Below are 25952 nucleotides of genomic sequence, written 5' to 3' on the forward strand. Positions count from 1 at the left end.
CTTGTATTTTCATCCTCTTGAATTATTTTGAGGTGTATGAACCTAGTTGTCTTTTTTTTTCTTTTATTTACAAAGACCCTGTTTAACAGTATGGCTGTATAACTTCAATCTTTTTAATGTGTATTCTGATTCATTTATATTTTAGCACTCCACAGATTTAGCTTCAGTTTTCTGATGTGGCAGCTGTTAAAGAAATATTGTCTCTCCATCTTTTGGGGTGACAGAGATGATACATGGTCAAAGATCAGGATTCAGGAGTAAAGAAATGCTGTCACAGATCCCAGAAAATTATTTCACTAGTAATTCAAAGATTTCAAGGTCTTTTTGTTTGTTTGTTTTTCTTCTCTGAAAAAGTGCAAGGAAATATTTATGCATTCAGGCTAACATTTTAGTGAGAGCAGCGTCATTGCCACAATTCAGTCAGTCAGTAAGTAATGCATAAATTTTTCATTTAGAATTCTTTACGATACTTTGAATGCCACTCTATCATCCTTTGCTATTACACTCCAATAATAGCTATCATAAAAAGGGTAGGTATTTATTACAATAAATAATCAACTGGTTGACGTTGCATGTCATATGGACCATACTACATACATCAAACCAAATCACTAGTCAAAAGAATAAGGCATTATAAGAAGTAGCATGTTTATAATTTTCTTTTTTTAATTATACCCATAAGGAGACATTCTGCTATGCTCAGGGTATTTGTATCTTTTCAGGATCAATTCCTTATGTGGTACAGGAACATTGTAAAATAGTGATGTCAAACAAATTGTATTTGTTACAAAAATTGGAATTCAAATAAAACAAGGGAGGGGAATAGCTTAATAAAAATATTTATTGAAAAACTCCCATCAACAGCATTTGGCTGTACTAACTAAGTAAAACGCTGAGCGTGACTATGGTAATCAGGATGCAAACAGCTAGTATCATGAGCAGGATGATTCGGCAACATTTGGAATGCTTTTTTTCTCTCTCTTTCTTTTTTAACAGGGTATCGTACCCAGGAGTATATATATCCCCCATCCAGAACTGTAGATCATTAGGATTTTCCTAAAAGAAAAATCAGAAAATGAACTCAGTTCCTCTGTCTTGCACATAAAGTCATCAGAACATAGCTAGAAGTATTTTGGCTATCATCAGATAGTGATTAATGAATTAAAGCATCAGAACACAAATGCAAGAGACTTTCACTTGAACATAGGTTACACTACTTGCCAGATGCTGCAAATGTTCCACTGGGGAAAATTAAAACCACACTTTTCAGCTAGGAACCAAATGTAGGACACCAGCCACTGAGATTAAAAAAAAATAAAAAAAAAAGGAAGAAGAAGAAACCATGTTGCCCTTCTCAAGAAGAGATGCTGATTTACAAATGCAGATCTGAGTCCCTTTCCAAAACCAGGGGATACCAAAAACAAACAAATGAACAAACAAACAAAGAAAAAAAAAAAAAAAACGTAACCCTAAAATTGATTTGTGTCAACTCACATATGGGCAGGATTCTGCTTGGTGTGAATAAGGCTGAGAAAATACACATTATCTGATAACAGAATGATGTTATAAACAGCCATACGAAAAATTACGAAATTGGCCATTTATTGTTTAAGTACCTGATTTACAGATTTTCCCTATATAGATGGGGAAACTCAGTAACAGGGTGTTGTGGTTCAAGACCTTCTGTAGCTATAGAAGTCTTGTTCTGCTGAACCAAAATTCCTGACATCTAACCAGGTATGTAGACTTCTTTTTTTGATCACGCTCAGGCTAGTGTCATGTCTGTACAGGAAAGCTTGTCCATACTTACTTCTGGAATCCTACCAAAAGAACCAAACACGCTGCATGGTGGTTTGTGTCCTCACACAGCTCATAGCAATCCACGTGACTAATGCAGTGCAGCAGTGCATTACCTTTATGTGGCTGGCCAAGTTAGAATGCAGTGAATGTCTGTCATAGTCCTGCACCGTCCAGGAAGGTGTCCTTTTCTTCTCCTCCTGGTTGTCATCCACCTGGATATCGCTATACAGGGGATTGCTCTTGATTGTGGATTTCAGGGTGATGGGTGTAATGTGTTTCCCAAGGGCTTTGTCTATCATTTCTTGGCTGATGCCATTCAGTTCCAAGCCAGGCAGCTCAGTGATGTTTTTCTTTTCTCTCTGCAAAGCACAAGTTAGAGCAGAAGTTGACCTTCTTCACTTACCTATGACACAGGTCCCCTCCCAGAGTTATTTGTAATATAATAGAATCATTTTTAAAATTACATGTGCAACAATTTTTCTTCTTCTGGCAAAAATGCATTAAGGGAGACTTATTGTTCACTCTGTGCAGATTTCTTCCTTCTGTGGAAAACATGGGGGTACAATGTGGACATTAAACTTTTCTGCAAATAGAAACTGGCATTATTATACCTGCTGAAAGAAAGCCTGTATTTTAGCAAAATGTGTACAAAATGGTGTACAGCAGTGGAGCTCGTAGCTCTGACAGATGCCAAATGAGTAACATGCAGAAGCAGAGCTGTAAAGACAAAACAGATTGACATATACAGTGATGACGTGTAACAGACTGGCTTTACTGGAGCTGCACATCTAACAGTGGGTGCAAGTTGCAGCTCTGTTCACGTTATTGCACATTAGACCTATATTAGGATGTCAGAGGGGCCTGACATGTAACTGAGGGAAAGTCCCAAGTCAGACACTGTCAAAATTCAAATGTAATTGAATACCTAAGCAGTTTCCCTGCACAATATTAATGAAATCTGACACTTTAGGACACAGGGTAGCAAAGGAGGAGGAGCAACAACCCTGGTGGGATCTGCTTTTTGAAGAACTCAAAAGGTGTTCCTTAAAACCTTGCTAACTATCTATTATTTGGGAGCTGGTAAGACTGGAGATACCTTCTTTTTTGATCTCTAGTTGCATGCAGGAAGGCTATCCAGCTCTACAGTTCAAGCTGTTCAACACTGTCTTTCACCACAACCTTGTCGCCGAGACTTGGAACTAATCTGCAGCTGATGAGTGGTTCCAGCTCTACCTCAGCTTCCTAAGAGAGCTGTTTCTGACAGCCCTGCTCTCACACCAGTATCTGTCCTGTGCTTCAGGACTGCCTTTACAGCACCATCCCACAACACACAAAGCTCCCCTTGTTAGCAGATGATGCTTCCCCACCAGCACCTCTGTCCTGTCTTGAGACAAGGGTGGTCATGGCCTGGTTTGGTGCCCAGGCAGGCCTGCCAGCAGGAGCACGGGGCTGCCACCTTCTCCTCACACTGCCTCTGGAGCTGCTTGGTTCCACCATCAGACAGCACCGGTCTCGAAACTGACAGCAATCTACTCGCTTCCTCTGCTCAAGCAACAGCCTGCCACCTTGGTGAGCTGGTGGATCCACTTTCAGTGGAAGCCAGCTGCTAGAGATCATCACAAGCTCTGTAACTTGTGTCTGTGCAGACACAACAGGACGTGTGGGGCAGGAAGGTGTAGAAGGAAGTGGGGAAGCTGCTTTCCTTTAGAAAGGAAAGGAGAAGATAAAGAAACAGGCTTTGTCTAAGAAACTCTAGCAGAAAGCATCATGCTGGCACTCTTATCACTAAATCATCACAAGTGACTAAGAATATTTCCCATCAATAATTATCATTAGTAGGTGGGCGGATCCTCAGTGTTCTCCCAGTTCCTCCATTAGTTCATAATTTCCATATGTCATTCCTTAGCCTTGACATGTCCCCTGACAGTATTACTCTCTGCATTGCATTTACAGCTGGCACTGAAGCCCTCTGGATTGTACTGGCCAGATTTCAGCTGAGCTGGTGTTTTTAACTGTCATTTCTTTCTGACTTCATATTATTTTATTTTGTTTTACTTATTTCTTATTTAAAATTTGTCGATGATATTAATGATGCCTCCCTCAGGCCTGCTAGATAGCTGAACTTGAAGAACATTTTGCTGAAGAAGGCGAGTTGTCTCACCAGGGGATGTTTGGTCTCCCTAGGCTAAAATATTGTGAAAATAATGCAACTTGACAGCAATTTTTAAAGCTATTTTAAATAACAAACTCCAAAACTTGCAAAAGATGGCATGATGCAGAATTTGTTCATAGAGTTCTTTGTGACAAAACTTTATGCCCCTTCCCTCCAGACTAGTTTGCTTTTCATGGGCAGCAATGCATGAGAACAGGAGAATGTGCTGTCCTGGAGTAATGGTAGGGAGAAATATGATGGGAGGAGCAACAGAGATTTACTGTGAGAACTGGACTGGAATTTGTGGTACGACATGTTTTGCAGGAGGTCTGGAGAACAAACACTGAAGTGCGACGTTAATCAGAGTACACTTGAATGCAGTCAAAGGCTTGGTTGTGAAACTTCTGGAGTAGATATGACCTAGAAACTACTTAGGGAAACAGAAGGAGAAAAACCTAAGGCAGAGACAAAAAGAAAGCGTAGGTCAAATAAATAGTACAGATAAGCATGAAGCAGGTTGCAAGAAACATATGCATTTATAGAAACAGAGAAAATAAGGTTAGAAAATAAAAATATGAATCCAAGTATTAATTCAAGCAAAAAAAAAAAACAACATTTCTTTTAAGCCTCAAACCATCAGTAGTTTTTATGGACTTCTATGTTTTGATTCTTATTCACAAAAACAATGTTCAAAGAAAGATGAAAGTATTGTAAACTTCAGTACTTAAGTGTGTTAAAGAATTAATATTGTATGCGCTGTGCCTGAGGAGCCAGCATAAATGGGGGTGGAAGAAATCTAAATCAGAACTGATAGGAGGAAATTTATATTAGAGTTCACTGAAATGAAGAAGAGAACAGCAAATGCTCAAAGCAGCAGTAGTTATAAAAAACTCCAAAAAATTATAGTTGAAATATATTGAAGAAATACTCATTTAACAAGATGAGAAATGCTCATCTTTGCATACACATAACTACATCTGATGTACATATAACTCATGAGGAAGAAAGTTCTTGCTGTTTATAACTCATTTCTCACCACAAGCAGTTTATCCCTCTTTGTCAGATCCAGAGAGCTGACATGCATAAAAAGAAGATGCTCTGAAAAGCCTGAGGATCTATAGAGAGTTGAAGCTAGTTTCAACCCTGAATCAAAATGTGCTTTCTCAGTAGGTTTTTCTTGCTGATTATTTCATAACGCAAATTATACATATCAGTACTTGACAATATATATATCTGTAAATTACACAGTAATCTATGTTGTTAGGGAGTATTTTAATCTCATATTTATCTTGACTTTACCCTTCTGTTGCCACTATTGTTGTGGTTGTTACCACTGAAACAGAAAGTCAAACGTTTCTGTCCTCTGTCTTTGATATGGGATATCAAGCACCAAGGTAATGACCCACCAAAACCAAGATACCAACAACTAAGGCTAGGCCTTGGTCCAAAGCCAATCTACCTGCAAGAGGAGATCAAAGAGACATCAAAAACAAACAACAACAACAACAAAAGATTAAAGAATGTTATGTCGTGCAAGTCAAACTTTTCTTTATTCCCCCACGATGAGAGCTCTCTATGTCCCATGGCAAGCTGTGGTTACTGGCTGCAGACGGGCTGATACTTAATGAAAGCGACAAATGCTGTCTGTGGGCAGCTGTGCCTGACAGCTTTACCTAAGCAGTCTTTCAGAAATCTAGGGCCACCGCGAACTGCAGGAGTTGTTTTGTAACAACATCCTCAATCCCCATGAAAGTGGGTAGCAGGGCAATTATTATATTTGTAAGTGATTTGTTTAAAATTATAACTCTCTGTTTTGCAGAAGCCACACAGCACACCCTGGAGAGCTCTCCCAGCAACAGGAAGGGCACTTTTCTGATGTAGGGATGAAAGGTCTGGTAGACAGAAAGCTGATAGGTAGTAACCCAAGGATTCCTGTGATAAGGCATTTGGTCAATTAAAGAAAAGGGGGATGATCTTATGAGGGGATCTTATGTGGGATGCTGTGGAAAAATAACCAGGAGAGCAATCAGTAACCATGGCTATGTGAGTACATACAAAAACCAAAAGGGCAGACAGCACACATTAAGGGTTCCCAAGAATACAAGTTTTCTTTTCAACGGACCTGAAGGGCCACAGACATGCTTGTCAGGGACACAAGGCAGTATTGGGTACTGCAGAGCAAGCTGGGGACCCACCCGACATGGATAGCAGATCAGTAGGTGGCTGTAAAAACTTAAGCTGGCATGAAAGGACCCAGGACAATTTAGAGAAAAGTAGGCATTCATACTGATGCTTTTCATAGTGCAGCAACAAGAGTACTTCTACCCCAGTAATTAATTGTTTACTTAAAGGAAGCTGTTTTGTCTGTCACTGTTAATGGAGGTCTGCAGGGCTGTGAGTACAATGTATAAAAACTGCTGCATGGCGTCCGACCAGAGCTCCTGCCAGCCTTGCAACTGGTCTCTGATTCCAGCCAGTTGTAGATATCTAGGGAAGAATAGGAGAAAGAGTATGTAATGCAGGTCTGGGTCAAGGGACAGGCTAGTGACTAGCCCAGCACCTAGCTAAGAGGTAAAAATCTCCTCTCCCAGTGCCTTGAGAAGTGTACAAAGGCAAGACACAGGCATTACACTCAGATGAGAGACCAGGAGGGGTTAGCAGTGCAATTAGCATGGTAACTGTAATACTTGCAGGCCAAAAGTTATTCAGAGTTATGCAATCCTAAGCAACAGCAGCAATGAGAAGTGACACTGTATTCAAAGACAAAATGCTCTTCCAGAAACAGGGAAAAGGGGAAAGATCAAGCAGGAAAGGGAAGTCTGAGAAAGGCAGAAAACAAGGGGACAGGCCGGAGGAGAGGGATGAGCTTGCTCCCAGGAGCAGATGCAGGCAATCAGTCACCCTCTGTACTATGAGCACCTCGAGGTGTTGTGGGCAGAACATCCCGCGGGGCTGGGAGTTCTCAGGGCAATCAGAAAGCAGCCAGCAGCTAGCCATTTGTGGAAGAAACAGTCTGTGCTTTTTATGCTGCTTTTCACAAGGAAGGGCCAAGATTCCTGAACCGCTTTATGGTCTGTTTTATTTGAAGTAGATGATGAAAATATAAACTGAGAAGGGAAGCTGTTCAGTTTGCCTGACACAGAAGAGGAAAGTAAAGAGAAGAAGTGGCAAATTTTTGGTCAGAAATATGAGTTGTTGTTATAAACAGGCTGCTTTTTAAAATGGAAATATATTTTAAAACATAGGTGGGGAAAACACGTAAGTACTTAAGTGCACTTGAATTTGAATGATCTCATGACAAAGATCTGGAAGAGGCCACAGATACGCCACCGAGCAGTCACTTTATGCAAGGAGTCCCGAGCAGCAACAGTTTCTTAAAGAAAATGAATTTCTGCAAGGAATTTCGGCTACTCTCAAGGTTTAATGATTCTGGGAGCCTGTAGGTCACGCACATATGTTCTGAAATGAATTCCCCTCCCTCACCCTCCACCCCCCAACCTCCCCATTTCCGTTTCTGAATTAACTAACCCTTAACCCCATTAGCTCTCTCATCTTAAAGCAAAACATGTTATTCCTGTGCCATTAGTTCTCCACTGTGCCATCGTGTTTATTCTAACGTCTGGAACTCATCAGTTCTTTTCCCTTTGTTTGATTGTCAGCAAAAGGAAAAAAGAGGAGGCAAGTTCATAAGGGAGAGAGAGTAAGGCACAATGAATTTTATCTGGACAGTTTGCATTCACTAATGATTACACTTTAAAACATAGGTTGTGCCCTAGGTTCAACATTTATAAACGTACTGTGTTACAAGCTGTGTTTCTGAGAGATGTGGCCAGTACAAGAATTTTGCTGGAAATGCCCACCCTCCACATTTCCTCATCCTCTCACCAAGATCCCCCTTGCTTGTGAAGGGCAGAGCATGAGCAGAAGGCACACGGCTCCCTGCATGGTCCAGTCCTCCCACAATGCTGCAGCCCTGGCCCAGCCTCAGTGCCTCCAGTTCAGCAACAATAGGGAGAAGCATCCCCGCTGCGGAGGCGGCTCTGTGTGTGGCTGCCTCTGTCCTGCACAAAAGAGGGGCTGCGGAGGGGCGGGGAGCGAGGCCAGCATTGCTCCACAATCCCATTGTTTGGGATCCTGCAGGCTCCTTCCCTTGGCGAAGGCTCCGTGCATGGGAGATGGCAGCAACTGTGGGACCCCCCTGCCTGCCCCCTTCTTCCCCCCAGCTTCCCCCTGTGGGGGTGAGCCAGCAAGGAGCATACAATAGGAGCAGTCTCTGGGAGGGAGGGAAGGGGTCTGGGCAGCTGATGGGGAGAAGAGGCCAAGAAAGAAGAAGCTGAACTGGAGGTTACTGTGGGAGACCTCCAGGCTCTTCCTCTTCCCCTTCCACACTCATTGGCTTTTTGGCTCCCGTTCCTCATTGCCCTGGGAATCTTGACTGCCACCCCAAGGATGCTCAGGATGCAGACCCTTCTGCAGCCCCCCAGCCACCTTTCATGCGTCTCTATCCCTTGACAAGAACCAGACCTTGGAGCTTTTGCTCAGGCTAAGGGTGGGGAAAGGCGAGGGGCTCCCCAGGCAGCAGGAAAAGAGTGCTGTGGTGTGCGTAGCAAGTGGGGCCCAGGGGTATGAGCTGATGTAGCTGTACTGCTGGTGATCCAGATATGAATGTCTCCTCTGCAGGCTCCAGGGCCTCTGCTAGGCAGTGTGCATTTGCATTTTTACCATGAAACTGCTGCTACCTGCACATAATAATAACCTGCATTAACATAGTCATTGCTTTTCATATTTTTCACAGACATCTGTTAGGGTGACAGCAAGGTCAAAGAGGAAGGAGTTAAAACAAGGCAATGTAAAGAAGCTACAGTGAACTGTGTAGACATATACAAGCTATCAAGACAATAGCAAGAATTTCTATTGCTCCCTCTAATGTGCCTTTTCACTGAATGATGTGGCCTGGATTTCAGATTTAAGTCCACTGTTGTTTTGTTGTTGTTGTTTTTCTTTTTGTTTTTGTTTGTTTGTTTGTTTTTTATCTCCTTTGATATTCTTTTCTCTTCTTTCTCATACTTCTAATTTCTTCAGACAGGGTGTCCCGTTAGCCCCTTAGTACAATTAATCTGTATTTGACTCCAGTAGGCTTTCTGGGAAATGCTATGAAAATGTTACCACAAGCAACATAAAGCCTAATGTACTGAAGTAAATTAGGTGGACTGCCTTACTACTGAAGAGAGCAACTGTCTTTTTGGAGCCTGATCCTCACTGAAGTCAACAGGAAAACTCCCAGGGATATTAGTAGCGCAGATTCAGAGATATGGGAAGCTGAATCCACAGCTGAAATGCCAAGCTCACATCATTTGCCTCCAGTTCCGCCAAAACAGCATAGAAAAAAATCAAGAAAAAAGTCTGACTCTGTTAGACCTTACCTGTAAATAAACCCTGTTGTGCCACTGCTGCACTCCAGGTAAAGCTGCTTCTGGGAATTTTGCCAGGTTGGCTTGGAGATAGGCAGAATTTTTCACTAAAGACTTCACCTCCAATTGTAGAAATTTATAAGGATGGTTGTTGTTTGGCAAAACGGAGAAGTCCATGTTTCTGTCCTATAGAGTAATAATGAAAGCAGCCCAAGCTTCTGCTTCCCGGCTGTGCACGCTCCTTCTATTATTAATGATGTGAAGAAGGATACGACAGTTTCCTGAAACTGTATCTGACCCCTGTTTGGTGTCAGGCTCACTTATATCATCTACCATTGATAAAAGGTTGTTTGGAAGTGGCAGAGCAGACAGGACATGTTTCTTTAAGTGCCTAGCTTAAGTTTTCAAGTTCAAGGTCTATTTTGATAGATACATATGTGCTCATTAAAGCTAACCGAGTACCAGTGAGTAGATGCATGAGACACTTAAATGCATACCAGCACTTCCTCAAGTGACCTGCCAAAAATTTCAAGCTTACAGCACTTCAAAGCAATCTCTTTTTCATAAAATTAGAAGCAGTTCCCAGTGCAAAGCCAGTCTTCCTCCTCCTCCGTGGCAGCACTAACAGGCTTCACCATGCCGTGTGGGTTGGTACCATTCACCACAGCAGCTATGACATGCACTTCTTCATATTCAGGGATTTCTTTGACAGCAAATTCTTCCTGACTCTGGGAAACACCAGTTTGTTTCAAGTAATTGATAACAGAAGTTTTCAAGGAATTGACTCTGCTTCTGTTCAAGTGAATGGAAAAACTCTTAGTGACTTGAATGGTGTAGAGTCAGTCCCTTAACTTTCACCATTTTATTTTGAGATTTGGTACTTTCATCAGCATTTTAGGAGTATGAAGCTCTTTTGATTTTCATCTAGTGAAATTCCTCTTCTCATCATGGACATTCCTTAATATGAGCATTTATTGTTACTTTTTTTTTTTCTCAGACTTTTTCTTTTTTGTAAAACATGCTTAATTTTTGATGACAGAGCCACGTAAGATAGTTTTTTGAAAGCATATTATTTGAAATCCAGGAAAGCCTATTTTGGATCAAATTAAGTGCTGGAATTAGGGGACCATGACAATTTTAGCTTTGTACTTAAACCATAGAATCAATCTGCTTCCCTGTATTTCTAGCATTTTAAAAGAAAATTTGAAAAGTAGATTTTTTTTGTTACTTACGTGAGGCCCTAATGCAATAAATGACTAATTTGATATACATATGAATTAAAACCTTTCTTATCCATATAGAAAGTTCATGATTTTTCCTTGCATGCATGTATTAGCAATTATTTAGCAGCACATTCATTTAAAAATGTTAATCCATTGCCTTTCCAGTAGAAACTCCAATTACAGTATTTGCTAACAGCCACAAAAAAGGCAGTAATGACCATGCTTTTAGGTAGATACTCCTGGGGATGCATGCCTCTGGGGAATGTGCTGTTTAATTTAGACCTTTTTTCCCCTAATGTAATGAAACCCTGGAACACTGTATCACACCTATACAGCATACCCTTACTGACTACCATGAAGTTATGTTTTAGATTTAACATGACATGTAGTCCCCTCTTTCCCTGTGGACACCTAGGACAGCAATAACTAGTGTTCTACAATACCTAATATGTACAACCATGCCTTCTTTTATGAATATATGTACTTTCCAGCTTCTTGCTGAAGACAGGATTTTTCTGTGATACTGTGATACTGTAGCATAAAAGATGGTGAATTTACTGTGCGAATTTACTTGCTGATACTACTTAGTTTCATTAAATGTGATGTGAGAACATAACAAAAGCATGACTGGGCTAGGGGGATCCCAGCCCAGAATCACTGTGTTTTTAAATGGCAAGAAGAGATGCTACTTGGGCATAGTGTGTCTGCTTGTCAACTTTCTGCAGTCCAGTCTCTTTTACTCTCCCAGAATCCACAGTACTATTTATTTTATTTATTTTATTTTATTTTATTTTATGTTATGTTATGTTATTTTATTTTATTTTATTTATTATTGTATTGTACTAGAGTGTCTTTTCATAGGCATCTTTTTATGGACTTCTTGCCCATTCGTTTGTCTAATTGTTTTTAGATCTTCTGAAAAGCAAGATTCAGAACCTCATGACCATCAGTGTGAAGTGCTTACTTTGATGTGTTTTATGCTAATTTCCCTACCAGTTTTATCAAGGAAGTCATCTTTGTTGTACTGCGGGGTTTTGTGAACAAGAGCTCCACATGAAGCATATCTATCACCTTCAGGATTTTTTAAAACTTGATAACGCTCATCTCAACCTTTTACTCTCCAATCTGAAGTATCAACTTTTTCCATCCCATAAGCCACCTGGTCCGTCTCCTTGATTTTTTTTTTTATTTTTATTTTTGCCTTTTTCTATGTATTACTGACTAATTCTACTACATTGTTACTGAGATGCAGTGACTACAAATGAATGCAGGGTTTGAACTGTGGGTACACCACAGTTCCAAAAATGGGAAAAATGATGCACTTTCTTCTGATGACATACAGTTTTTGGCTTTTTCTCCTGCTATACATTCAAAAACTTAAGACTACAATAGCTAATGACACCATGATCTTTTTCCAGTTCTATGACTGTCAGCTGCAAGTTCAGTACCTTGTAGGCATAAGTTAGGCTGTTTTCCATAGCTGTACTACCTTGCATTTGCCCACACTATGTTTATTGGCTAATATTTGCATAATCACTCATGTTTTTTAGTGTCTTGCTAAGTGAGGCAATACTTGGTTAACTAGAAGAGCATAACGTCATCTCTGGAAGAGCATAACGTCATCTCCAGAGCTGGTGATCACAGATTTTACTCTCTTCCTCATGTCACTGGGAAAAGTGTTGAACAAAATTAAACCATTCCTTGGGGAACCATCCTGAAAGATAACCATTAAGCTCCATTTTTGCTTCCAATTCTTTCACTATCTTTCAAGACATAGAGACTACTCCTGCAGTCCTGTGTAGTTTCCTAAATGTCCTGTAACATGCAACATTGTCAGAAACTTCTTTGTCCACCAGATCCTCTTTGCTCAGGACACCACTGAAGTCACGCTGACTCTCCCTTGCATTCAGGTGTCTTATTCTTTATTATAGGCTGTTAATGCACAAGGGAAGGAACACAAGATTCCTTGGCTTGCAGTTAAAAGAATCCCCTAGAGATCCCCTTTTCCGTAGACAGGAATTACACTGCAATTTATCAGTCCTCTGGCAGAGTGGCTGTTTGCAAGAATATCTTACACTCTGTGGCAAACAGTTCCATAACTTCACAATTATGTTCGTCCAGGAGTCTCAGTGACTGCCACCTTAGATACCCGTTAACATCTAACATAACTATTTGGTCTTACCTTCTCATGTGTTTCCTTCAGCTTCATCCAACATATAACATCCCTGCTGTAGGCAATGTGCAATGTGTGAGAATCTGTGCAGTATTTCAGCAAGAAAGGCCAATGAAAATACTTCACTGTACTTCACTTTCATGGCTGTATCATCCCTCAGTGACCCTCTCACACTTGTATATCAGATGGTCCTACTGACTCTGTAGTTGGCTTCCTGCTTGTGATGTATTTCAAGTCCTTTTTTTACCATTAGTTTGAGCACCTTTTCTACAGAGCTCTTCAAATGCATTTAGCATGGATTCACCAAGAGGAAATCTTGCTTAACCAATTTGATAGCCTTCTGTGATGTAATGACTGGCTGGGTAGAAGAGGGGAAAGCAGTGGGTTTTGTCTACCTTGACTTCAGCAAGGCTTTTGACACTGTTTCCCATAGCATCCTCATAGGCAAGTTCAGGAAGTGTGGGACAGATGAGTAGACAGTGAGGTCAACTGATAACTGAATGGATGGCGGAGTTCAGAGGGTTGAGCTCAGCAGCACAGTCTAGTTGGAGACCCGTAGCTTGTGGTTTCCCCCCAGACATCAGTATTAGGTCCAGTCTTGTTCAACTTCTATGTCAATGACCCAGATGAAGTAGTAGAGTGCACCCTCAGCAATTTTGCTGATGTTACAAAACTGGGAGGACTGGCAGAAGGATGTGCTGCCATTCAGAAAGACCTGGACAGGTTGGAGAGGACCTTCATTAAGTTCAAGAAAGGCTAGTGCAGTGTCCTGTACCTAGAGAGGAATAACCCCATGCACCAGTACAGCTTGGGTATTGATCCGCTGCAAACCAGCTCTGTGGAGATGGACCTGGGAGTACTGGTGGACAAGTTAGCCAGCAATGTGCCCTTGTGGCCAAGAAGACCAATGGTATCCTGGGGTGCATTAGGAAGAGCATTGATAGCAGGTCAAGGGAGGTTATTGTCCCTCTCTACTCAGCCCTGATAAGGCCACATCCGGAGTTCTGGGCTCCCCAGTGCAACAGAGACATTTGGAGGGCTATGAAGATGATTAAGGAGCTGGAGCATCACTCTTATGAGGAAAAGCTGAGAGAGATGGGCCTGTTTAGCCTCAAGAAGAGAATACCATGAGGGAATCTTATCAATGTATATTAATACCTTAAGGGAATGCATCAAGAAGATGGGGCCAATCTTTTCAGTGGTGACTAGCAACAGGATAAGACACAACAAGCACAAACTGAAAAACAGAAAGTTCCATCTGAATATATAGAAACACTTCTTTTGGAGCAATGAGGGTGATGGAGCACTGGAGCAGGTTACCCAGAGAGGTTGTGGAGTCTCCTTCTCCAGAGATATTCAAAGCCTGTCTGGATGCGATCCTATGCAGTGTGCTTTAGAGGACCTTGCTTGAGCAGTGGGTTGGGCTAGATGATCTCCAGAGGTCCCTTCCAACCTCATTCATTCTGTGATTCTGTGATAAATTCTTCTTGAGAGCTGTTAATTATCTGTTTACATTTGAACTGTGATATTTTAGGGCCTCTGTTGGTCTCCTCATGCAGGCAAGCATTCTGTTTTTAATATCTGTTTAGAACTTCAGAAATAACTGCTTGTCATGAAGATACCAATGGAAACTAAATGAAAACAAAACAAAACAAAAAATCAAAACAAAACCCCACAAACAAAACGAACCAAACAATAACACATCCTCCAGAATGAAACTACAAATACTCTCCAGAATAACTGCCCGTTCAATTAGAATTCTGATATTCTTTTTATTTAAGAAAGGTATATGGAGTGGTAACTACTGTACCACACTTAACGAGCATGGATCTGAGACAAAGTATCCCCACCGCACAGAAGCCTACCACAAGTCCTGCGCACCACTTAAATCACACTTAATCCAACCAAACTGGGTGTAAGTGGGATTTTAGTAACAGAGGCCTACTCTACCCCCTGTGAATCAGAATGAATTTCACTGCTACCTGCCAGCTGACCTTGAGTGATTTGAGATTCATTATTCATCAGGCCAGAAGGAAAACGTATCAATGCAGAGGGATTGTTGTTGAGGGAAAAAAAAAGAAAAAAAAAAGTAAGCTTGTCCTCTAGCATAGCAGTCTGTTGGTTCCCCAAACACTGCTAGAAAGTGCTGCATGCCATCACCAGGGCTGTGGCACAGCTCTGCAAGGCAGACAGATGCACACACTGAGCCTTCTCACAAAACAGACTTTTGATTTTGTGTTTCTTCTCTAAATAATAATCGTGTGTATCAAAGCAACAAAAGTAAAATCAAGTTGCTTTCAAAGTCACATAGAGTCAGAAGCAATAAGCATTTTAACCCCGTAAACACAGAAATGCTTCAAAATGATTCACACGCGTCTAATTAATAGTTTTGTATTACAGATGCCGAAGAAATCAGAGCTTCAGCCATCAGGATTATAACACACTGACTTTACTCGTATTTAAAAAGAACATCATTCTGCTGTACAACTTTCGATCCCTGGTTCCCATCCAAAAGTCTTTTCTTTTATGTTCACAGAATCATAGAATCATGAGGGTTGGAAAAGATGTTCAAGATCATCTCGTCCAACCATCACCCTACTACAAATGTCACCTGCTAAACCATGACCCTAAGCACCAGGTCAAACCTTTCCTTAAACATCCCCAGGGACAGTGACTCCACCGCTTCCCTGGGCAACCCATTCCAATGCCTCTTTCTGAGAAGAAATGTCTCCTAATTCCTAACCTAAACTCCCCCTGGCACAACTTGAGGCCATTCCCTCTAGTCCTATCGCTAGTTATCTGTGAGAAGAGGCCAACTCCCAGCTCCCAACTTCCTTTCAGGTAGCTGTAGAGAGCAACGAGGTCTCCCCTGAGCCACCTCTTCTCCAGACTAAACAACCCCAGTTCCCTCAGCTGTTCCTCACTGGACTTGTGTTCCAGGCCCTTCACCAGCTTTGTAGCCCTTCTCTGGACATGCTCCAGGGCCTCGATGTCTTTCTTGTACTGAGGGGCCCAAAGCTGAACACAGTACTCGAAGTGCGGCCTCACCAGAGCAGAATACACGGGGATGAGCATCTCCCTTATCCTTCTGGCTACACTGTTCCTGATACAAGCTAGGTGACCACCTGGGCACACTGCTGGCTCAGGTTCAGGTGAGCATCGACCAACACCCCCAGACCCTTTTCCTCTGCACAGCTTTTGAGCCACTCTCCTCCAAGCCTGTAGCATTGCATGGGATTCTTGTGACCAAAGTGCAGGACCTGGCACTTAGCCATGTTGAACCTCATCCCACTGGCCTCTGCCCATCGACCCATCCTGTCCAGGTCCCTCTGCAGGGCCTTCCTACCCTCCGGCAGATCAACACTTCCCTGCACCTTGGTGTTGTCTGCAAACTTACTGAGGGTGCACTTAATTCCCTCATCCAAATCATCAATAAAGATATTAAAGTGGATAGGCCACAACACCGACCCCCAGGGAACACCACTGGTGACTACTTGCCAGCTGGATTTCACTCCATTCACCACCTCTCTGGGCCTGGCCATCCAGCCAATTTTTAACCCAGCAAAGCGTTTATCTGTCCAAGCCATGTGCCAACTTCTCCAGTAGAGTACTATGGGAGACAGTGTCAAAGGCCTTGCTGAATTCTAGGTAGACTACATCAATTGCCTTTCCCACACTGAGAGGATGATTTAAGCACTATTAACTTGTTTTGTTTAGAGAGACACAGGCAAAGTTAAAATTTACTTTTGCATTTTGAGATGACATTGACATTCATGTTAATGGAATACTCAGAAACAGCAGAGCATAAGCATATACAGTTGTGTGGATGTTATGGTTGTGATTCAAGCAGGTATAGGAAAATTAGCAGGATTGGGTACTCAGTAAGTGTAAAGAAAAAAATTACTATTTTTTTTTCTTGCCAAATTCAGTAATTCTATTAATTAAATTCTAAATTTGTGTCCATGACATTGAGGAGTATGCTCAATAGCAACTAAACACTCTGTGCATTGAAACACACTATGTGTAGTTAATGATACAAAATGTAACTTCACATTCCATAATGTCAGAGTTATTTTTCTTTCCTTTTTACTTTTTAAAGCCAAAAGATATATAATTTAAAATGATACATAAGCACATCATTAAAGCTGCAGTTTTTGAATGCACAGCAGTTAAGATGCAGCCTAAGCAGGCTAAGATTTTGTCAGTACAGATATCTGAAAGAACATGCATTGATTTCAGTGGGAGTTTAGAATGTTGCTAAGTATTCACCCTGTACAGAACGACAGTCTTGTTTGAGTGATTGAGTCCATGTGGATATCTACATCACATCTATACCGTAGAAGTTTCGGAGAGAATTAAAAGGCACAATCACTCATCTGAAGATGCATTCCCTTTCTGCTTAGAGTAGAAACTGGAATCTGAATCTGGTACATGTGCCTATCAACAAGCATTTTAATATGATACACAATAGTTACCAAAGAGAGGTCTGATGCTTAGCAATACAGTAATACTCTAATACTGCAGTTACTTCAGTGTGGGGGTGCAAATCTCCCCTTCCTGCAGTCTTGAAGGGAGGCAAGTTCACGTTAAATTATTATGATGATTGACAACTACACCTTATGATGCCTTTCAGACTCATTTCCCCAGCTGTCTTGCCTTCAGGCTTTGCTATCTTATGTGTTCAGAATATGACTAATGGCCTGCATTGCAAAATAGAGGTAGAGGACACACCCCTATCCTACAGTTACATTCAGTGGGTGCAGAACTCACCTGAGACAACTAATTTTTCCTCCACTCAATATTACTCTGTTAAAACCAGCTTTTCATTTAGCAAGGATCATGCAGTGGAACGTATATCTGCAGCTGCAGAAAAGTGCCTAAACCAGGAGTGGGGAGGCGTATGTTGTAGGGATTACTGTAGCTGTACATGCTGTTTTGCAGGGCTCAACAGATTCTGCTACCAGACATGGATGCCCCAAACCGCAAAAATGCAAATAACAAAAGAAGCATTACTTTTTATTGAAAATGTAAAAATCATGTGAATCATGTACAATATTTTCTCATAAGGAAAATTTTAGCTGTTTCATAATGTTTCACAAAACTGTAAAACATTTTATTTTTATAAAGACTTTTTCATAAAACAAAGATAAAACTAAAGTAGTATTACAAATCTATTTTCTAAATCATTGACAAAGAACTGAAAGTGTTTAACAGACTAATTCATAAAAGTGGCAGGAGGAAGGACTCTTCCTTTTGTAGATCTCCAAGAGGACACACAAAGGTATAGAGGGGCATGGGTTTTTTCTTTCAAAACGTTTAAAATCAAGTGACATGTTAAACAGTACAGACGTGGATTCATAGGATGGTACAAATTCTAGGACTGCATTTCTCTACACTACCTCAAACAGTGCAACAGTGATTCAGTGTAAATCTCTACAGTGTTTCATTGATTCAATACTTGTGTTCAAGTATGTGTCCATGAGAATGATCAAAATCCCTACTTAGCTATTTTAATTTTCTTGTTTATAATAGGTTATAAGTTACAGTAGATTATCCCCAACAGTATGTTTCTAAATCATATGAACTGATTTCACAATACATTCTGTAATAACCTGTTCAATAATGTTAGCTTACTCACTTCAACATCTGTTGCAAAATACACAAGATCATTCTGACTCTGAATGCCAAAAATATAATAAAATTAAAAAAGGCTTTATTTCCATATACAACAAAACTATTCAGCTAAATTAAAATAAATTCAAGATAACATGGTGTCTTTTTTTTTTTTTTTTGGCAACAGAGAGATGACCCTACTGAAAATAAACATTTAAAATACTAGTTACTATTCTTTAAAAAATTCTAATAAATGTATCCAAAATTGTTCATATAAAAATTAATTATGCAAACCTCAGAGGATAAAACAAGTTGGCTGTCTAACCAAAACAATTAAGAATGTCTGGCAGGCAAAAATAAATTAATTTGATTAAATTATATGTAATCTGATAATATTTGGTCTGAAGAAGCGTGCATGTGTGTGTACGTGTACGCGCTTGTGTGTGTGTGTACATCTGTGTGTGTTTATAAATAATAACATCGCAAAGAGCTGAGAGCCAGCCAGCCTGACAGAGGTCAACTTTTTTGTTGCATCTTTTGCGCATAGAAGTCCCTGCATGTCTCACAGCAACGCTGGTACCACCTCATGTCTTGGCATAGGTTCTTTTCTCGTATCACCCTGCAGTACACAGGCCACTGGTCTCCCAGGCACTTGAACGTTAAAGCAGCTGTGAAAAAACAACAATAAAAATAAAAATCAAATACACGTAACTGTTACATTTATTAGGGAAGAATCAGGTAGCAAAATGGACAAGGATATCAGAAGTATATCCATGGTGGGGAAAGGTGGGTAGATTTACATTTTCAACAAAAACAAAAAGACCAAAAATCCTCTTGCTTTCAATATTTTCAACAGTTGAATTTTTTAGGGCAAGCTTAATGTATCACTTGCATTAAGTCGCGCTGAAACTGACGGGTGCATGTCACGCACCTGCAGACCACATTTCTGCCCCATGCAGAGGTGAGCCCAGCTCTGCTGAGGATGGGTCCAAGGCTATGCTGGGGCTGCAGAGCCAGCTCCAGTGAAGCTACAAGTTGCAGTAGTTCCAGCTGAAGCTGAACTCAGATGGAAGTTGTCACTGGAAAAATTGGAAGCCTCAGCTTGAATAATACCAGAATGTGGTTCTCAGGGACATGAACAAGTGGAAATGCTTCTATCCATGGCAGTCAGGAAAATGCAGGGACATATTGGGTTTACATGGCAAGGGTTTAGTAGCAGGTGCCTGCAGGGGTGGCCTCTGTGAGCAGAGCCCAGCAGCTGCCCCATGGTAGATAAGGACCAGTTTTAGACAGAGACCTGCCACTGGCCAGAGCCGAGTCAGGGAGCGACTCCGGTTGGGCCTCTGGGAGAGCTGATTTAAGAAAGAGGGGATAAAAAAAACAACTGCTGTGCAACAGCAGCTGGGAGAGAGGAGTGAGAACCAGCCCTGCAGATCCCCAGGTGAGTGCAGCAGGAGGGCAGGAGGTACTCCAGGCACGCAGCAGAAGCTCCCCTGTGACCTGTGGAGAGGCCCCTGGCAGAGCAGGCTGTCCCCCTGCAGCCCAGGGGTCCCACATGGAGCAGATCTCCACGCTGCAGCCTCCCCGTGGAGGAGCCCCCGGTGGAGCAGGTGGACGTGGCCTGGAGGAGGCTGCGGCCCATGGAGAGCCCCCGCAGGAGCAGGCCCCAGGCCGGAGCTGCAGCCCGTGGAGAGGAGCCCACGCAGGAGCAGGGGAAATGGGGGGAGCTGCCGCCCACCCGTGGGGGACCCGTGCTGGAGCAGTTTGCACCTGAGGGATGGATGGACCCCGTGGTACGGAGCCGTGTGGGAGCAGTTCTTGAAGAGCTGCCGCCTGCGGGCAGCCCCCGCAGAATCAGTTCGGGAAAGAAAATCAGTTCAGTAAGTGTGAAGGAGCGGTGGATACAAAGCATCATGAACTCACCACAGCTCCCATTCCCCGTTCCTCTGTGCCACTCGGAGGAAGGAGGTAGAAGAAAGTGGATGGGGGGAAGGTGTTTTTAATTTGCTGTTAGTTCTCACTGCTCTAGCTTGTTAGTAGTAGGTAATAAATTTCATTATTCTCCCTACACTGAGTATGCTTTGCCTCTGACTATAGTTGTTGAGTGATCTCCTTGTACTTATCTCAACCCTTGAGCCCTTTTCGTCATACTTTCTCCCCCTTTCCCTTTGAGGAGGGGGAGTAAGAGCAGTTGTGGTGGAGCTTAGCTGCCCAGCAGGGTAAAACCACCACAAGGGAATAAAGCATGGACGTTGTTGCTGGTTTCCTCATTCAGCTTTTGCTCAGGAAATCTAGAATTTTTACTATGTTGTCAATGAATGGAGACTGAACAAAACTACATGATGTCATACCTATTCTTTCTTTACAAGTGAAACATCTAATAGACCTATAGTTTTCTCTGGTTTATTTGTTAAAAGGGACAAAATGATATTGTCTTGCTAGCTTGACTGCTTTGGATACCACACAGAGAGGCACTCTTTTCAGTGTAGAGGGTTGAAGACAGTTAGCAAGTTCCATGCTACATTTAATAATGCAAATAAATTTTATGCAGAAAAATTAAATTGATAGCATGGAATCAATGAGACTTTATTTACCGGCAAATATACTTGTCCATGCCCAATTATTTCATTTTGCACATTTCCTACCTTTCTGAGCTTTTTCTCAGCTCTCCATACATTCAAAACGCTTTGTTGTTGTTTTTTAATTTCCTTCCAATACATTTGTCTGACTGCATAACTGTCTTTTTAATGACTCAATGTGTCTTCCCTTCTCCACGCTGAAGTCAGACTATATTAATCCTTACCTCCACACCTTTCACAGCTTATCCTCACCCATTTATTCAAGTTGCTCTATTGGTATTCTATTACTGATTACTGTCTGAATCTTTAAAAGCCAACTTCTTCCTCAGAAACCTTCTAAAATGATAAGGACATCATACAAGCCTGAAAAGCCACTCTCTGGATTATTCTACTGGTGTTATAACTATACGGTTCTCTCTAGCAATCATAAACATTTAGATGCAGAAGCCTAATTTTTCTTTTGGTTGTACAAAATATGCATATTTTCATGTCTATTGTCATTTTTCTTTTGAAGCCATCTTTTACTTCATACACCTGATTCACTTACCAAGGCCTCTTATACTGCTTGTAATAGAACAATATTGGATATTTGCACACTGAGTTATTCAAACTATAGTGCATACGTGCAATTAGTATGGGAAAACAGGTAAATACAGGGCAGAAGAAACACACACCACCCAAAAATCATCATAACTGAACTAAAAGAAGTCAGTCATTTTAATAGAAGTGAAATTGAAACTGAGAGCATATTCTAAAAGTAATACAGACAGATGGTGAAATCCACATCACTTTCCACCAGAGCTAAACCCCAAACCCAGGGGTCCATGACACAACATTGTAGGAAAGGAACTGGAGGCCAAAATGTTAAATATATTTAAGTGAAGCACAGTCTTACGAATTTTGAGATGTTAGTGTTTCCACTGGACTGGATTCTGTCTACAGTTGCATGAGGTTGACCTGTGGATTACTAATAACTGATATAATCCATTCTACAAGGGCAACATAGCTCTTTTGTTTTCTTTTCTTTTGTTTAGTGAATTTCACATTAAACCCAATTTTAATCAATTTAAAGATATTTTTTTCTCTGTAAAACTTCGTGGTTCATTTTACTCTGTGACACAAAGCTTCTTATACCTCACCAGATGGAGAATGCCAATGATGCAAAGAAGCCTCTTGCTTCTGTGAGATCAGTTGAACAAAGAAAGATAAAGTATGAAGGGCAGCTTTACAACAGTGAAATAGTAAAGGAGAGCTCTGTAAGCAACATCTGTCATCTCATCCAGCAAAATGAAACAATAACCACTACACAGAAATGTTTGAGGGTTAACAACTTCAAAGAGAAATACTCTTTGCTGACTCAAAGGAAGGATTACATACAGCCTGAAATGTTAGACTTGCTTTCCATGCAGGAGTAATCCATTTGACAGGAGGGTTTATCTTAACAAGGGCTATGGAAAATCATCTGGAAAGGGTATACTGTCCTACAGCAAGCCCTTGAACAGTGCCCTAGTCATGATCAGGAAGCATGTGCATTTTACGGAGTTAATGGCAAGACCATCATCAACACCCCAGCAGGAAATGAGAGTTAACAGAATTAACAGTTCAGTAGTTATGCATTAAAAATAAATAAATAAATAAATCTTAAGACCAATAGAGATATGAGCTCTTCCAGGAACAGCAAATCTCTGCATGTTAGCAATTTTCTTTCACATATCCTGCATCAGGCATAGATTATAGACATCTGAACCAATGACAAATGGAAAGAAATATTTGTATTGAGAAACTAGGGCCTCTTTAATCTCAAAAATATCATAAGAACATAGTTTGAAGAGCTTTTAAGAGCAAATCGGAGATTTTTTTACTTTAGAAATACTTGACAAAATTGAGTGGATAAAGAAATAAATTATTAGCTCTAATATAAACATATTTTGACTTAGAATGTTTTGTGCCCATAATATGCAGTCTCATAATATGGTCCTTCCTTGGCTAACAAAACTCTTTACTGTCCTGAGGTACAGTCTCTCATGTACAAGCTGGAAAACTGAGGCACAGAGAGAAGTCTCTGAATAGAATTTTTATCTCCCAGGTCCCAGCCATATGCTTTTAATTTGGCATCATCATTGCTCTACAGAGAAAGAACTAAACAGAAATTTCCAATAAGAATGTGTCATTTTGGCTGCTTACCTAACCTGGGTGATGTTATTGTGTTAACATTAATTTTCTCATTGCAGGGATGGAGATGACAGGGTCTGTAGGCTGCCGGCTTTTCTGAGGAAAAACATTCATTGCCATGCCTTCCTGTGATCTTGTGCATGCACTGGATGACTCGGGACTGCATTCCTTTGCCACAGGTAACGGAGCACTGGAACACACAGAAGACAAGACATTCACTGGAAAGGTATTTTTGCCCGCAAAACATGAGGTGAAATGCTAGTCCAGCTAAAGTCAATGGCTGTTACATCAGTTATCAACAATCTGAGATTTCTGCCTTCTATTCGGTAACCTAGATGAAAGTTAACTCCTATATGAAATAACAGACCAAAAGGAAATACCTCTGAAGGACTGTTTCCAGCATGCCGTGGCTGTCAAGGTCCAATTTGCAGAGCCAGTGACGAAACTGAAATGCAGCAACCTGCACGAAGGGAGCAAGGGCCATTCTCCTGTATTTGTTTTCTAATTTACCTTGATAACGGAAGTGAGAGTGACGGAACAAACGACAATGCTGACACAGAGAAGCATTTTGAAATAAGCCATTACTCCTATCAGTGCAAAAGTGCTGTTTCCACTGAGAAATTTAGAGTGTTTCCCTCCTCTTCCTGCCTTTGCTTCCTGTCTCCATGTTTTCATGTGTGTCCAACAAATAAAACACATGCAATAATCTATGAGAGGCTCCTTGGCCTTTAATCAGCCTTCCCATCTTGTTGCCACACAGAATGAAGTGAGAAAACAGCCAAGTACTGCAACAGTCATAATGTCCTACTTTTATCACAGTAACATAACAAATTAGAATGAAAACTTGGGCAATGTTTTACAAATGCATAAAAAAACCTTTCCAAACAAACAAATTACACCTTTTCCCCTTCACTGACTTTTTATGAACAAAATTTAATGGGGCTTGAAGTGACATATGTTCCATTGCTTTAACTAAAAATTCACTGAAAAAAATATATGTTGCAATTTGCTCTTATGTGCTAGTGGTTTTCACTCACACATTGACAAATTTCATTCAGCTTTGGAGAAATTTACAATACAGAACATCTTCAGGTATTCATCAACTTCTTGCATTGAATGGCATGAGCACTAGCTGAAAATTTATACTGCTACATCCACATAATCCTGATAACATTTTTTTTTCTAAAAAAATCTTAATTTTGTAAATGTTCACAAAACATTTCCTTGGGACACTTCATGAAGCAACAGGAAAAAACATTGAAATGAAGGACAAAGACAAGGAGAGGAACAGCAACCTATAACAACAAAGGTTTCCCAACCAGCCTCTCTCAAGATGGAGATGTAGAGTTTATCAAGCCTTCAAAGAAAGAAAAAAAAATTGAGTGTAGGAAGCACTGAAGTGTTTTACACTGTTTCCTTTTGTCATCTATGTGCTTTTGGGTGACATTTTAAGCACTGTTACTAGGAGAAAAGATTTACACATTCCAAATGGGAAATAGGGGGCTCCAGAGGAGTTAGATTCATGTTTCACTCCTAAAGAGGTACAAAAGACTAGGATACATATTTAAAGAGTGTTTTCAGAAGGGATTAATAACATCCAAAGCACGTTTCAGCTTGTAACCACATGAAATGGCATTCTATAGATGCAGTAAGTGGATTTGATTTTGCTTCTCTTCTCAGTGATGTACATCAGGAGTAGCTCCACTAAGTCAACAAAGTTTCTGTAATTATTTGCAAAGTTAATCAGATACAATCTGCACAGTTCAAGGCTTGCAAAGACATTCAATTAAGAATACACTGTTGTCTATTCAATACCAACCATCACTTAATAAATGAACCAATATGCTGATTACAGAACAAAATCCAGCTAGTATTGAAGTCTTCCACATGCAGAAGTCTCTCATCAACTTTGGACTTAGTATACTGCTTTTACACTGCATGAGAAAAAGACTCTTAACATAATTCCTTTTCCTGAATTCTCTACCTTTTTCCAGTGTGGCTAAAAATACTGTGACTTCCTATAATTGCCAACATTATACACATGACAAACATATATAATTACACATACAGATACCCCAAATTTAATCATCAACAGCAGCCAGAACATTGATTTTTCATCTTGCCAAAATTCCATCCACTTCATGGATTCCTCTCTCCATACTTCAGAGAGGTTTCTCTTTAGAGTATTTCAATAGACTAGCAAGTGAGACAATGGAATAGCAAATTTCAAGGGAGAAAAAAAAATAAGAAAAATAAGAAAAGCAAACCTGAGAATGAAGGGAAGAAGAAGGTGTATCGACTCTTTAAAAATTATCACAATTTTTGCAAAAATTAGAGTAATTTTGCACACAGTATTGTATTCCTTCCCTTTAGTAAAACACTTTTCTGTTTATTAACCAGAGCTAGAATGTGTGTGAAATTTTAGGAAGTATGTATCTTTTATCAGCTATGGTGAAGGAGGACAGGAATATGCATCTCTTAAAAATAATCTACATGGCCATTATTTTTGGTTATCCTAAAATGAGCAAGAGCAACCTTGCCATGTGGAGTACTAGACGGAAGTGAGAAGGGGATTTGAAAATGCTTCTGGTGACAAACTGGGCTCCAGTGGTTTATCTGCTAATTGATAATGCATAATAATTCACCCTTGTGAAAGTGCCCTTTTGGAGAGCACTCTGCAGCCACATCTTATTTATATCAAATGAGCACCGACCTGAAAGATTCTACTGATTGCAATGCATCTGAGACAATACTCAATGAGTAGACAGATCTTTCTCAGGTAATCACTGTGTAAACCCTTAATTTCTACACAGAAATTGGCAAGATTTT

The 25952-nt window shown here is 40.7% G+C and overlaps 2 protein-coding genes and 1 long non-coding RNA gene across 3 annotated transcripts in view; 1 reads left to right on the plus strand and 2 right to left on the minus strand.

Annotated features, from left to right (window-relative positions):
* The window catches only part of LOC118260023 (uncharacterized), a 52997-nt gene extending 29369 nt beyond the window's left edge, over positions 1–23628 (plus strand). The window contains exon 3 of the long non-coding RNA XR_004782148.1: positions 23183–23628. This is a non-coding gene — a long non-coding RNA (uncharacterized LOC118260023). The remainder of the gene's footprint in view (positions 1–23182) is intronic.
* On the minus strand, positions 877–9540 carry MINAR2 (membrane integral NOTCH2 associated receptor 2). The gene is made up of 3 exons (XM_035569921.1): positions 9376–9540; positions 1914–2159; positions 877–1056 (listed from the first exon to the last, which is right to left on the minus strand). The coding sequence occupies exons 1-3, from the start codon at positions 9538–9540 to the stop codon at positions 877–879; spliced, it is 591 nt and encodes a 196-aa protein (XP_035425814.1).
* Positions 18889–25952, minus strand: part of ADAMTS19 (ADAM metallopeptidase with thrombospondin type 1 motif 19) — a 164945-nt gene continuing 157881 nt past the window's right edge. The window contains exons 22-23 of the mRNA XM_035569920.1: positions 23136–23313; positions 18889–19040 (exon numbers count right to left, since the gene is read on the minus strand). Coding sequence (XP_035425813.1) covers positions 18889–19040; positions 23136–23313 — 330 coding nt within the window. The remainder of the gene's footprint in view (positions 19041–23135; positions 23314–25952) is intronic.

Source organism: Cygnus atratus, chromosome Z (genome assembly GCF_013377495.2).
Source record: "Cygnus atratus isolate AKBS03 ecotype Queensland, Australia chromosome Z, CAtr_DNAZoo_HiC_assembly, whole genome shotgun sequence".
NCBI lineage: Eukaryota > Metazoa > Chordata > Aves > Anseriformes > Anatidae > Cygnus > Cygnus atratus.

Bases quoted from the DNA above. Each gene is read 5' to 3' on its own strand.
- MINAR2 (XM_035569921.1), bottom strand. From the start codon at position 9,540: ATGGACTTCTCCGTTTTGCCAAACAACAACCATCCTTATAAATTTCTA. The intron at 2,160-9,375 runs GTAAGGTCTAAC...TGTGCTTTGCAG, and splicing joins ACAACAGGGTTTATTTACAG to AGAGAAAAGAAAAACATCAC. The intron at 1,057-1,913 runs GTAATGCACTGC...TTTTTCTTTTAG, and splicing joins ACTTGGCCAGCCACATAAAG to GAAAATCCTAATGATCTACA.